Source organism: Suncus etruscus, chromosome 5, assembly GCF_024139225.1.
Source record: "Suncus etruscus isolate mSunEtr1 chromosome 5, mSunEtr1.pri.cur, whole genome shotgun sequence".
NCBI lineage: Eukaryota > Metazoa > Chordata > Mammalia > Eulipotyphla > Soricidae > Suncus > Suncus etruscus.
The window spans coordinates 100,961,513-100,975,911 of NC_064852.1; the positions used below are offsets into that span (position 1 = coordinate 100,961,513).

General features: G+C 32.8%; 1 protein-coding gene and 1 long non-coding RNA gene across 6 annotated transcripts in view; one reads left to right on the top strand and one right to left on the bottom strand.

Annotated features, from left to right (window-relative positions):
* The window catches only part of SCN1A (sodium voltage-gated channel alpha subunit 1), a 162,073-nt gene that overhangs the window by 74,391 nt on the left and 73,283 nt on the right, over positions 1 to 14,399 (top strand). For 4 of the 5 annotated variants that reach the window (XM_049773370.1, XM_049773373.1, XM_049773371.1 and 1 more), the window contains exons 5-13: positions 1,582 to 1,710; positions 3,619 to 3,710; positions 5,011 to 5,280; positions 7,965 to 8,028; positions 8,565 to 8,706; positions 9,328 to 9,534; positions 10,935 to 11,219; positions 12,178 to 12,558; positions 13,885 to 14,017. In XM_049773370.1, coding sequence (XP_049629327.1) covers positions 1,582 to 1,710; positions 3,619 to 3,710; positions 5,011 to 5,280; positions 7,965 to 8,028; positions 8,565 to 8,706; positions 9,328 to 9,534; positions 10,935 to 11,219; positions 12,178 to 12,558; positions 13,885 to 14,017 — 1,703 coding nt within the window. The remainder of the gene's footprint in view (positions 1 to 1,581; positions 1,711 to 3,618; positions 3,711 to 5,010; positions 5,281 to 7,964; positions 8,029 to 8,564; positions 8,707 to 9,327; positions 9,535 to 10,934; positions 11,220 to 12,177; positions 12,559 to 13,884; positions 14,018 to 14,399) is intronic. The other variant, XM_049773374.1, reaches the window with a different exon arrangement.
* The window catches only part of LOC126009175 (uncharacterized), a 138,836-nt gene that overhangs the window by 11,758 nt on the left and 112,679 nt on the right, over positions 1 to 14,399 (bottom strand). The window lies entirely within an intron of this gene.

Sequence of the window (14,399 nt, forward strand, 5' to 3'; positions counted from 1 at the left end):
GCCTTAAGTAATGTGTCTTATGCTCTGCACAGACTCTGGCTTCAAACCCTATGATTCTTAAGTACCAGCTTTCCTTGATGATTCACATTTAAGACCAATATATTTATTTGCCAAAGCAAGTATGATGAAAACTTAATTCCAGATAAGTTAATGAGCTAGAAATCTTTAAGGATAGTTGAGGTATGTCATAAAAAGACAACGTTGTGTATTAAAAGTTTTCACTTGCATCAGAATTATCTACTTCATGATATCTCTACATCAGTTTCAAATGTGATCACAAAATAATGGCATTTTAAATCCTAAAATTAAGTTTTAGAATTTATGTATTTGAGGGAATGTTTAAAATAGTTTAAGAAAACAATCTATAATAACGTTTTAGTATTGATATTCAAAATTACCACCAACACCACCAGTGACAAGGACCCAACACCACTGATTGCAGAAACTTAAGACTACATTAATTGAATTAAAAGTTAGAGAAAGGGGCCGGAGAGATAGCATGAAGGTAGGGTGTTTGCCTTGCATGCAGAAGGACGGTGGCTCAAATCCCAGCATCCCATATGGTTCCCGAGCCTGCCAGGAGCGATTTCTGAGCATAGAGCCAGGAGCGCTGCTGGGTGAGACCAAAAAAAAAAGTTAGAAAAGTGTTTTCAGTAACATTATTAACATCATTGAGAGCTCTGTTCTTGACATCTCTGACGACAGAAGGAAAATTTATAATCACTGCTGTACTACGCTTACAATGCCTATTAAATTTGTCCACACCAGCCACTATTGCTCAGTGACTACTGAACCCTCAAAGGAGCAAATACTGTGGTTTTCCCAAATGCCTCTTAACTTCCTGGATACTTCCAGGTTAGAGATAGTCAGAAAAAATACATTGTTTCTGGTGAAAGCAATAACAAGTATATCATATGCATTTCTAAGGTATTAAAGTTAACATATGAGGTCCATAGATGTACATCAGCTCCCTAGAAACATCTAATTTATTCATCTTGTAGATATTTAAACTTTGAGTGAATGCAATACTTCAATCTGTTTTAAAAGTTTACTTATGGCCCTAGAAATATCTACTTTGTTATCAAAAAACCTATTTTTAACTGAGGCAAACTATTATATCTTGTAGAAATGGAGAGAATAAGAATAGTTCATTTGTCCATTCTCTCATTCTTAAAGTATGATTGAAATTGACTCTGGTTTTTATTTTCCTTTATAAAATAATATCAATTTCTATTTCTGTAATATTATTTTGTATGGCTTTCCATCATGTGTGTGAGCTGGATAGTTCTCAGGAGGGTCTCCTAAATTAATATGATTTCAGGATATTTAAGGCAGCAGCTAGATGAAATATATGTAGCATACATTTAAATTCTGCCCTTTGAATAGTTTAAAAATAATTTCCCACATGTCAGGGGCTTGAATTTAAATTAATGGTATTCAATTTTTTTCCATGAAAGTAGTTTTAACCTACATAGATTCTTTATTATTGCTCTTTTATTGCACTTACAAGACAATAAAAGTCTTATAGGCTCTGACAAAAACTTATTCACTTTTCAATTGTTTTTTAATTCTTGTCTCCAGGTATACCTTCACAGGAATATATACATTTGAATCACTCATAAAAATTATTGCAAGAGGCTTTTGTTTAGAAGATTTTACTTTTCTTCGGGATCCATGGAACTGGCTAGACTTTACTGTCATAACATTTGCGTAAGTGACTTTTTGGTAAACTCAAAAAAGAATTATAGTTTGAACTTTGAGTAGGACTTTTTTATTTGAGTGTTTTTACTTTTAGATATATTCTTGTTTCATCTGAAAATATTTTATTATAATTGAATCTCCAGATTTAAACAGAGGTAAAATATTTTTTTCTTTAGGCATAAAGCCATCATAGTAGTTGAAATAATAGTTTATACATGTAACAAACACATTTCATCAATATCATACAAGTGACTCTTCAACATAGCATACACACCGTAATAGATAAGTACAGGCAAACTTACAATACATCTATGAATATATTTTTCAAATTGACAGTCTCAAGTTATTCAATCTTAAATGTACATTGGCCTTATAGTCTCCCCAGTTTCTTTGTTACACGAATAGAAAATTAGCATCTAATAGCATCAACATTTTCTATCTAGCAAGGAAAAATTATTTGATTTTATATACTTAGTACAGTAAATTATTATTTGTCAGTGAACTTATTTTAAAAAATATATACAGAATATCTGACTTTTCAGACATTTCTCTACTCACCCTCTTTCTTTCCTTCTATGATTATCTTATATCTTTCTTAATTCTCAACACAAACCTCCTTAAATAGAAACTATGATTAAATTTTAATCAGTAAAACTTGGGTCCTATTTTAGTCTGAATAAATCAATATTAAAAATTAGTACCATTGGGGCCGGAGAAATAGCACAGCGGTAAGGCGTTTGCCTTAGTCGCAGAAGGATGGTGGTTCGAATCCCGGCATCCCATATGGTCCCCCGAGCCTGCCAGGAGCGATTTCTGAGCCTAGAGCCAGGAGTAACCCCTGAGCGCTGCCGGATGTGACCCAAAAACTAAAATTTAGTACCATTGTTGACATGATTCATACACATATTATTTATATATGTTTTTATTTATTTTATTTGCTTGTTTGTTTTTGGGGGCCACAACCAGTGATATTCAGGGCTTACCCCTGATGACGCTAAGAAATCATTGCTGGCAGGCTCATAGACCACATGGGGTACTAGGGATAGAACACAAGTCAGCCACATGCAAATCAAGCACCTTTCCCACTGTATTATTTTTCCAGCCTCATATTTATCACTTTCTTTTGGTAAAACTCCCTATTCACAAAGATGTTTTCTATTCCTCTTCTAATAAAAAGGCTAATTGTGGCTTCTGTTTATTAATTATTATTTATTAATTATTTATTCTGTTTATTCTGTTTCACACCTGGCCATGTTCTGGGCTTCCTACTGGCTCTACACTCAGGGATCTCTCACTGTGTGCTTAAGGAACCATATGTAATACCAGGGCTGGAATCAGGACTGGCCAAATGCAAAGGCAAACTTTTTACACACTTACTCTTTCAGTCCCAAGAAGACTAATTTTTCATTAATCACTGGTATATAGTACATTTTTCCATCCAGAAAGGTAGCCAACATTTCCTGGGCATTAATTAACTTTACCAAATTGACAGTCCAATATAAACCCTCTGATTTAATTAAATAGGCATGTAAGACAAAATTTTAATTTAGAGAAATTTTCAGTGTTGAGAGCTTTGAAATTATTTTCGTAATTCCAAGTAACCAGTAATTAGTGACTATGAAGCACAGATTTCTCTCTCTCTCGCCCACTCTCACTCTCTCCTCTCTCTCCTGTATCTTTTATTTTGTTTGTATGTGAACTTCCTATTACAGATATGTGACAGAGTTTGTGGACCTGTAATCAGTAATTAGTGACTATGCAGCACAGATTGCTTGTACTTAAAGTTCTCTCTCTCTTCTCTCTCTCTTCTCTCTCTCTCTCTCTCTCTCTCTCTCTCTCTCTCTCTCCTCTCTCTCTCTCCTATATCTCCTTTCTCTCCTGTATCTTTTAATTTTGTGTGTGAACTTCCTATTACAGATATGTGACAGAGTTTGTGGACCTGGGCAATGTCTCAGCATTGAGAACATTCAGAGTTCTTCGAGCATTGAAAACCATTTCAGTCATTCCAGGTGAGAGCTAGGTTAAACAATGAATCTGACTCATGTTTGGCCATCCAGTTTCTTTGCCATTCAGCATTACAAAATTGGGCTAATGAAAGAATCAAAATTGCAATCTTTAGCATTATATATATTCACATATATATGAATATATATATATGAATGTATGTACATATAATTATATATGGTTTTGGGTTCACACTCAACAGCATTCAGAGGTCACTGCTGACTGAGCTCAGAAGTCACTCCTGGCAGGCTTGGGGTGGGGTACTATATGGGATGCAGGGATTCCAACTGGGTCTGTCCTGTGTTGACCTCATGCAAGTCAAACACCTTACCATTGTGCTATTGCTCCATCCCCTAGCATTACATGTTTTGCAGAATAGAATTAATAGAATTCTTATTATTCAGAGATAAATTTTTGTCACATTTTTGTCTTAAAATATAGGATTTTTTGCATGAAATACCATTGAATTTGTATTTAAAGATCTTATGTTTTTCTTCCTGTATATTGTACCAAGAATTTATTTCCTTTTAAATATATCAAAACTGTAAGTTCTTCATTCTAGTACTGATGACCATATATAAGAATATAAGTAATCTGTACATAAAAAACTTATGCATAGGGGCCGGAGAGATAGCACAGTGGTAGGGCATTTGCCTTAGATGCTGAAGGTCGGTGGTTCGAATCCCGGCATCCCATATGGTCCCCTGTGCCTGCCAGGGGCTATTTCTGAGCACAGAGCCAGGAGTAACCCCTGAGTGCTGCCGGGTGTGACCCCCCAAAAAAAACAAAAAAAAATCTTATGCATAATCTTGAAATGAAAATATAATCAATAATAGTTTAAATATTAATGGAATATTTAAAATTATCTTTAAGTAAAGTAAACTCAAACCATCTCTAGTTTAATAGCAAAAGGCATTCCCACTCATATACTAATTTTAAAATACTGAGATAATTATTTATCAATCTGATAACTGATTTTAATGAATGTATGTGGCAATTATTGTTAACAAAAATGACAAATACAAGAAAATCCTTTTCTCTATATAAGCTTCATAAAAACCAGAAACAGCTCACTATCTGCTCTCAATATGGCAGAATGTGGATCTTCATTTTATTGTTTGGTTCATTATGTTTCTGAAATTCCTCTCCATAAGCTCTCCAGCCTTCCATGAAGAGTTGCCCTTCTTAGAGCATTGCAGTCATTTGTAAACTTATGCATAGAGTCTATATTTTACAGAAAAATGTGTGTAGTTTTTGTTATTTTAGACATCTTAAGTGTTTTTAGTAATAGTCTTATTTCTTTAGGTCTGAAAACCATCGTGGGGGCCCTGATTCAATCTGTGAAGAAACTCTCAGATGTTATGATCCTGACCGTGTTCTGTCTGAGTGTATTTGCATTAATTGGACTACAGCTCTTCATGGGAAACTTGCGGAATAAATGTGTCCAATGGCCTCCCACCAATGCATCCCTAGAGGAGCACAGTATAGAGAAGAATGTAACTATTGATTATAATGGCACACTTGTAAATGAAACTCATTTTGAGTTTGACTGGAAATCATATGTTCAAGATACAAGTAAGAATTACTGTTATTAATATTTTTTCTTTTGTTGATTTGTCTTCCACTGAAGTATGGGAATAGTTTTTAATGATTGCATATCAAAATGTGATCTCTTAATCATTTTGTCAGTGGTTAGCACATATATTTTCTTATTTTTTTCACAAGGATTTACTCTTCAATATCATTTTATGGTATGTCTGGATTTTATGATATCATCCAGATTGCTGAAGAATTTAGCTTGAGTAAAGTTTCCTATGGTTTTTTAGTTGTTACACATTTTTCTCATGATGATTGAAATGATAAAATGGTACAAAATATATAAAAGGAAAAATAGCCCATTAGGCATGTTGCTTGCAGAATACCACTATGCAGCAGAATGTACTTTGTGTATGTTATGTAATCTCTTGCCACTCTGCATCTCATATACTTGATGATTAGAAAATATGGTCATGATACATGAATTAAGAGTTTATTAGACTATTTTCATGGTTATTCAATGGAAATCAATTGTGACACAATAAAATTGTGTCATATGACAATTGTGTCATAATAGAAAGTAGAATTACATCAAGGAGAAATAAATTGATATTAATAAAGGTTTAAGAGAGAGCAATTAAAAAAGCTAATTTGATAAAGTCACAGGAATCAGTTAAATTCAAGAATTTAGGCAATACAGTTAAAAGTTTAGTCTACTCTAGAAGGATAGAAAATAATTTCTCTTTTTAAAATAACAAAGTTGGGCCTAGAAGTGATAGCACAGTGGGTAGGGTAGGGAGTTTGCCTTGCACATGGCCAGCTCAGGTTCAATCCCCAGCATACACATTGTCTCCCAAGACTGCCAGGAGCTTTCTGAGCACAAAACTAGGAGTAATCTCTGAGCGCTGCTTCATGTGGCCCCAAAACAATAAATAAATAAATAAATAAATAAATAAATAAATAAATGATAGTAATAATAAAATAACAAAAGTTAGTTGTTTAGTTCACTTTAGAAACAGAAAATAATTAGTCTAATATTCCTTTTTTTTTTAAACTGGTGAAAGTAAAATTTTTCTCATCTTTAAGTATCTAACAGCCTCAACATTTCAAAAATAATGATTTAGGATATGATTCATGGAGTAAGGGAATATATATTTAAATGACAACTATTAAGTATACAATACAGACTCAGAGGGCCAGAGAGATAGCACAGCAGTAGGGCATTTGCCTTGCAGCAGCAGACCCAGGACAGACCTGCCAGAAGTTATTTCTGAGTGCAGAGCCAAGAGCTACCCCTGAGTGCTACCGGATGTAGCCTAAAAACCAAAACCAAACAAACAAACAACTCATAATGCACTTAAAATAGTTATAATTTTATTTTTTAAGGTAATGAATAACTCAGAAAAATAAAAGAAAGATGACCTTTGTGACTGGCTTATGTGGAAAAGGTTATGAAAAGGTTACTAGTGAATTGGTGATTCTTAAAGCTATGATAGTAATAATTATACTTCTTACAAGAATAAACAATATTTCTGAATACTTGAATATATAATTATAGTTTAGGCAATGAGTTATAATAATTTAAGTATGGAAATGTATACATGTCTGTGCATGTTACTAGTGTTACTGGTAGCATGGATAAAGGTATTCTTAAACTTGCCGATCTTATCAAGCTACCTATGTTCCTATTTTAATTTTATTTTCATTTGTTTGCTTCATTTTGTTTGTTTGCTTGTTTCTGGGCCACAGCAGGCTATGTTGAGGATCTCTCAGGGCTTTGTGCTCAGGATTTGGGCCACTTCTGGCATTGCTTGTGGAGCTATTTATGGTACTAGGGATTAAACCTGAGTTTGTCAAAACAACAACAAAAAAAAATGACCTACCAGTTCTACTATCTCTGTGGCCCTTAGATTTTACCTAGATAGATATTGTCTTCTCTAGGAAAGAAGTAGATAATAATCAAGGAACACTTTACATTGGTGTTGTTTCCACTGGACATTGAACAAGAAAGCTTACTATAATAGAATGTTCGATTCTAGAAATTATTTTAGCTTTTAACGTTTAAGGTTTTATTTTTGGTTCAATGTTTGAATGGTTGGTGTGATATAAAAGGCTTTTATTATAAGCTTCCAAAGGGTACATCCTGGAAATTGACAGTACTTAAATAATAGTTATAAAACATTAAAGGAGGAGACTGAAACACGCAAATTGATGGTGGTGAAAATAGTGCTTAGGAGGAAGTAGAGTAGTAGCATTTTGAAGAGGTATAGAACCGAATTCCTATGTCATAGTTTTGTAGACCATCATTAGTTCAATTTAAAAATTAGGAATAAATATAAAAACGGAATTATAGATGAAATCAGAAAGATATAATCATTTAAATATATGATGGCATTAAGCATGCAATAAAATCTGTCATTCTCAAATTTTATAGAATACAATTTTTATTTAAATAATAATAGTAAAAACCATTACTCTTTCAAAAATATTATATTAATACTGTGACTGTTACCAACTTTACATTCATAGAGAACAAATTCTTTAATCTATTAAGCATCCATTTCTCTTAATACAATTATCTGATATGTGGATGGAGAAAGGACAATTTTCTATATATTTAAATGAGATATATTTTATGGAATCTTAAAATAGGGTCTAATCATGTTCTCATTTTGCAGAGGAATGCAAATGTTTACCATACAATTTTATTTTTTTCTAAACAGGGTATCATTATTACTTGGAGGGTTTTTTAGATGCACTTCTATGTGGAAATAGTTCGGATGCAGGGTAAGCTAATAATTTATGTTTGTGTATATGTGTGAATATATGCATACATATATTTTTAATCTTTTTATTGAAACATACAGATAACAATTAACTAACTTTATTCACAGTAATTTGTTATAAATGAGATTTTAAAAGGAAAGAAGTACTTAAAAGTTAGACAGGATTTTATATTTTGTAAAATAAGAAGAAAAACTTTAATTAATCTTTCCTTTGATGTGTATATGAGAGCTAAGAGTCAACACCTGGGTCTCAGTAAATGAATAGTGAACTTGAGGTATTAAAATGTTAATTATCAACAGAAAATAGCTTTAGATTTATTTAATGAAAGCTGTGCAATATGTTAACTTTAGATCAAGTGGCTCAAAAAATGTTTTAAGCCCACAATTGGGAATTACTTTACTTATTTGTCATGTTTGTATATCCTTGAAATAGCCACTTCAGCTACCTAAATAATATTATAAGTATAACATGTTACCAAAATTAATAGCAAAGAATAGCACAATGTCCTGTAATACTTTCTTTTGCCCTATTTACAGTCAATGCCCAGAAGGATATATGTGTGTGAAAGCTGGTAGAAATCCTAATTATGGCTACACAAGCTTTGATACCTTCAGTTGGGCATTTTTGTCCCTATTTAGACTGATGACTCAGGACTTCTGGGAGAATCTTTACCAACTGGTGAGAATTGAAGAGACATATACTGCATTTTTAAATAGAATTATATATTTAAAACCAACCTACTTTTGAAATCCAAAGCAGAGAATAGTGGAAGGAACAAAACTTGAAATCACAAAATTCAAATTCTCTAATGTGTTGATTATAGTTTGATGATATTGAGGTAGCAATTCTCTACAATTTTCACTCAGACCAAAACCTATTCAACATACTGTTCAAACACAAATCATACCAAATCAAAGGCACATTCCCTTTCAGCCCCCTCTACTACTTCAAATTTTAATCTTGCAGAGGGCTGATGATAAAAATGAAGAAAGATAACTTTGGTCTCTCCTTTGGCCTCCACCAAAGGCTCAGCTCTTTGATGGAGGACTTCATGGTATTTTATCAACACTGTTTTATTCTTGGTGAATCCAAGAGCTATCTCCTCGAGTTGAGAATATGAATTATAAGCTAGAAGTAAAGGATGACAATGACATTAAAGAAAAACATATTAACATAGGAAGGAATGTGTTCAAATATAAATATTATTTGAACAAACATTCTTTAAGGTATATAAGTAAAGTGAAAGTCAAAACCATCTGTTAGTAAGTTAAAAAGTTAATTTTGATTTCTTGTTTCTAGACATTACGTGCAGCTGGAAAAACATACATGATATTTTTTGTCCTGGTGATTTTCTTGGGATCATTCTACCTGATAAATTTAATCCTGGCTGTGGTAGCTATGGCTTATGAGGAACAGAACCAGGCTACTTTAGAAGAAGCAGAACAAAAAGAAGCTGAATTTCAGCAGATGCTTGAGCAGCTTAAAAAGCAACAGGAGGCAGCACAGGTAATGCACTAAATCAAATGTGTCCTATTTCATGACATGATTATTTTTAATTATTTTAACTATTTTGAAAAGATGGAAAAGTGAGAGGTAGAGGGGCTCATTTTTGTTTTAACCATAGTTAAGAGAAGTGACAGTATAGGAAGCAAGTGAAAATTTTCTATTTTTTTTTCATCCAGCTATCATTTACTTTACTTCTTCTGTTTATATAAAAGAACTCTCTTATGTTAGACTTATTATGTTATGAGTCTTAAATAGAGGGAAAGCATGGATTTTGAGTCCTCTTAAGTAAGAAACTTTTACTGAGTGAGACTCTTAAGTCCTAAAAGAAAGTTTTAAGAAATTGTATTGTATAAACATTTGTAATAGTTATTAATTAAATATGTATTTCTGATTTTTAGATTATTGCCCTTTTTGCTAAATATATGTTGCATTTCTTATGTAAATGAGGAAGTAATAAAATAATGTGTTCTTTGATAAAAGAGGTTTTTTCAGTAGACAAAAATGTCCAAGCCTCATGAGAGTGACCAGTCTTATAGAGATCGGATAATTTAAGGACAGCTTGTTTTTTAGTTTGGTGTCAGTACTTAAACAGTTCAATAAACTATAAAATGTTTACATGTCACTTCTATATTTATTTTTCTTGCTTAAAATATAATTTTATTAACTTTCTTTATAAAATTACTTTGAAAATAATGACTTATTTACAAGAGTCCCTATATTAAAGGTGGTCTAAAAATAATAAAACTCAAAAAGTGATAAAAAAAAGCATTGTTTTTATTCCATGCGCACCTGGTCAGCAAGAACAAGTGGTAAGTTGAAGAAGGTGGGGGTAGTTTTTGGAAAGCCAAATGTCGCCTTGCTCAGTAGAAAATTTTGTTCCTTGCTTCTCTGATCTTCTGGAAGCCTTTTGTAGATGAGTGAAGAAGGGATTTTATCACCTTCCATAAAATTGATAAAATTGGAGATCCTACTTTCATTAATGAGAGAGAGGACCTTAGGTCTTTATTTCATTCCTGCCTGGGATGAAATCTTTCATTCCATGATTCAGTTTCTCTTTTCAGAGAAAAGAAGATTTTAATAAAATTTGAATTTTCAGAGTTTATCAAATACATAAAAAAGTAACATGAATTTGTATTCTTGTTGATATCTGATTGATCCCTTTAAATATGTTTTCTGTAAAACTTCACAAATTTTGCAGAGAAAAGAAGATTGACTCTGAAATATTCATTCCATGGAAAGAGAAAAAAATCCCTCTTGTACTTGGTAGAGCTATTCCTATGTAGCTTCAGCTTTAATTAGATAAATGGACTTTTTTTTTAATATCATGCAAATACTTCAACAGTTATTTTAAAGATTAATTCTTCTCTAGTGCCAGGCTAAATATATTTTCCTCAATGTAGCAAGCAGCGGCTGTTACTGCCTCAGAGCATTCTAGAGAACCCAGTGCAGCAGGCGGACTCTCCGACAGCTCCTCTGAAGCCTCTAAGTTGAGTTCTAAGAGTGCCAAGGAGAGAAGAAACCGGAGGAAGAAAAGAAAACAAAAAGAACAATCTGGTGGGGAAGAAAAAGATGAGGATGACTTCCATAAATCTGAATCTGAAGACAGCATCCGGAGGAAAGGATTTCGTTTCTCCATCGAAGGGAATAGATTAACATATGAAAAGAGGTACTCCTCCCCACACCAGGTAAGGCACTGTTGAGTTCACTTAAGCAAGGATGGAAGTTACAACACTGAACTGAATGGGGGATTAAAGTGACCATAGAAATTTGTATACACTTCATTGACTTCTGCTTCTCTTATTTTACCCCTTTATATAGTTGTGAGAAAATTTTATTCTTCATTAATATAAGTCTACACCTACATGTTAGAAAAGATAACATTGGGGTGAAAGTCAAGAGACCTATTTTCATCCTATTTTCTCTTGATATTTGTTCTAACAAAAGCTATTTAATATTTTAGTGTTTCTGATTTATAGCTTTTTAACTGAAACAAGTGAGTATAAGGCTAGTAATCAGTAATGTCCCTTTAGTTACTTTTATGTTATTTTGTTTCCCCCAGATTCTTTATAAATCATGCATACTCATCATATTACATATTATCTAAATGTATATTATTCTGAATCTTAGAAGTCCTAACTTAAAAGTTCTAACAATATATTGTGTTGAGTGTGAAAGAGTGATAATAAGTTAAGGGCTTTTGAAATGATGGACTGAAAAGTGTCAGTCTTCTCGGAAAGTAAAAAGCAATGGGTAGATAAATATGACTTTTATCATGGTGTTTAAAGATATAAAATAAAATAAATATGACTTAAAAGATTTTGTTTCCAGTGTGTATCAAACGTTTAGAATATCTATGTAATATACTAAGTTTGTTTTATTTTTTAACTTGAATAATAGTTGTTTAGGGTTTTGTTAGCATCTTTAAATTAGTTCTATCCATCCATTAACTCATTTCAAGAACTAGAAGCAACTTAAATCTGAATGCCCTGAAATGCCCATAGAAAAGAGACTAATAATCAAAAGAACTGAGTCTCATTCTTTCTGAATACTAAAATCTTCAACTTAATTTTGCAAAATAAAAACTGATGTCAATGGCCACGTTCAATTATTTGTATTGATTTATTTTTGCTTTCAAATTTCTAGTCTTTGTTGAGCATTCGAGGCTCCCTGTTTTCTCCAAGGCGAAATAGCAGAACCAGCCTTTTCAGTTTTAGAGGACGTGCAAAGGATGTGGGATCAGAGAACGACTTTGCGGACGATGAACACAGTACGTTTGAGGATAACGAGAGTCGGCGAGATTCTTTGTTCGTTCCCCGGAGACACGGAGAGCGACGCAACAGTAACCTAAGTCAGACCAGTAGGTCATCCCGGATGCTGGCTGTGTTTCCAGCCAATGGGAAGATGCACAGCACTGTGGATTGCAATGGTGTGGTTTCCTTGGTTGGTGGACCTTCAGTTCCTACATCGCCTGTTGGACAGCTTCTGCCAGAGGTGATAATAGATAAGCCAGCTACTGATGACAATGTAAGGAAGTTTTAAATAGCTCAGGCATGGCTGGCCTCTTAATGCTGCACCAGCCAGTGTTTCTACAGAATGGAACCCCTTGAGAATGATTCTTGGTTGGTCAAGCTGTGAATGCTACTGCATCTTGTAATAACTTTTAACAGACAAACCAACTAAACCTTAAAGCCTCAACACTTGCATAACACACTAATGCATTTAGTTGTTCAACCTGCTAAGTATATCTTAGACACAATAGTATTATTGTCTCCAGTTGGAGGATTTGCTGTATACCCATGTTGAACTTAGCAGGATGTACTCGAAGGCCCTAGTAGAAAAGTAAATAAATGACTCCTGTGTTTAATTGTAAAGGGTATATAATAAATCTTTCCAACAAATTCTTTAATATAACTGCTTTAGCTTAGATGTTTGAGAACACTGTGCCTAAATAGATAACTTCATTATTAAAGTTCCTATTACTCACATTTGTCTTAATTAAAAAAAATGCTGATATAGGTTTTCTCAAAGAAAACTAAATGAAGAGAAACAAATTATATATACAGACAAATAAATTATCTGTGTACAAAGGTACGTTATGTGTTTGTGAATAAATACATGGAAGAGGAATTTCTAAACACATGCTGCCTCTTATTAGATTGTTAATTCACTGGGAAATATATCAGCATGATGAGGCATGACATCAGAATAGATGACTTATTGCTTAGGTACCCTGGATGAAACTGTTGTCCATGCAGCATGTATGTTTTTTGTTTTATTTTTTTAACATACAGTTGTGTCATCAATGACCATCTATGTGTTGTGTCTAGAAAATGAGATGGCAGCTACAGTGTTGTAATGATCTAATCACTTAAAAATAAATGGCTACCTTCTCAAAATAAAATGTCTTAATACTTGCCTAACTTTTCAATTTATATCTGAATGACTCATATACAATTAATAAGAATAACCACTAAACAAATCTTAATATATGTATCAATCAAATCAGAATTTCACTGTCTCATAAAATTATAAAATCAAAGGGCTAAAAAATTTCTGATTTTTCCTGGGATGTGGCTCAGTGATAGAGCACATGATTTATATGTGAATGACCTGGATTCCATTCCTGGCATCACACACATACACACAAAAATTCTTTTTTGCTGTATGATTAAATATTTAACAGTTTTTACATTCCAGGTTAATAATACAATAAGTCAGCAATATCTGCCATCACCAATAACTATGAAGTTGCATGATGCATGTATTTCATAAAAATTACTATCACATTTGCTTGTTAGCTTCTCATATTGCTCAAGTTAATCATTTAATATGTTAGCATTTTATTTACAGGGAACCACCACTGAAACTGAAATGAGAAAGAGAAGATCAAGTTCTTTTCATGTTTCCATGGATTTTCTAGAAGATCCTTCCCAAAGACAAAGAGCAATGAGTATAGCCAGCATTTTAACAAACACTGTAGAAGGTTTGTAAAAAAAAAAAAAAAAAAAAAAAAAAGTCCATTTCTATTTCATTTATTTTCATTGAGCTCATTATATCTCATTTGAATAAAGTATTTCTTACTTTTTTAATAAATTTATAAATAAATACTTTTTTAAATAAATTTTAATTAAATCACTAGAAGATATAGTTAAGAAATTGTTCATGATTGAATTTCAGTCATATCTGAATGCCCAACACCCATCTCTTCTCTGGTGCATATTTCCCATCACCAAAGTTTTCTCTCCCCACTGCCATTTCCAAATGCTTGCCTCTAGAAGAGACATTTTTCTTCTCTAATATTTTTCTTTTTTAGAGTCTGTGGTTTGCATTATTGTTACTGAATGGGCATCATGTATATTATTTTA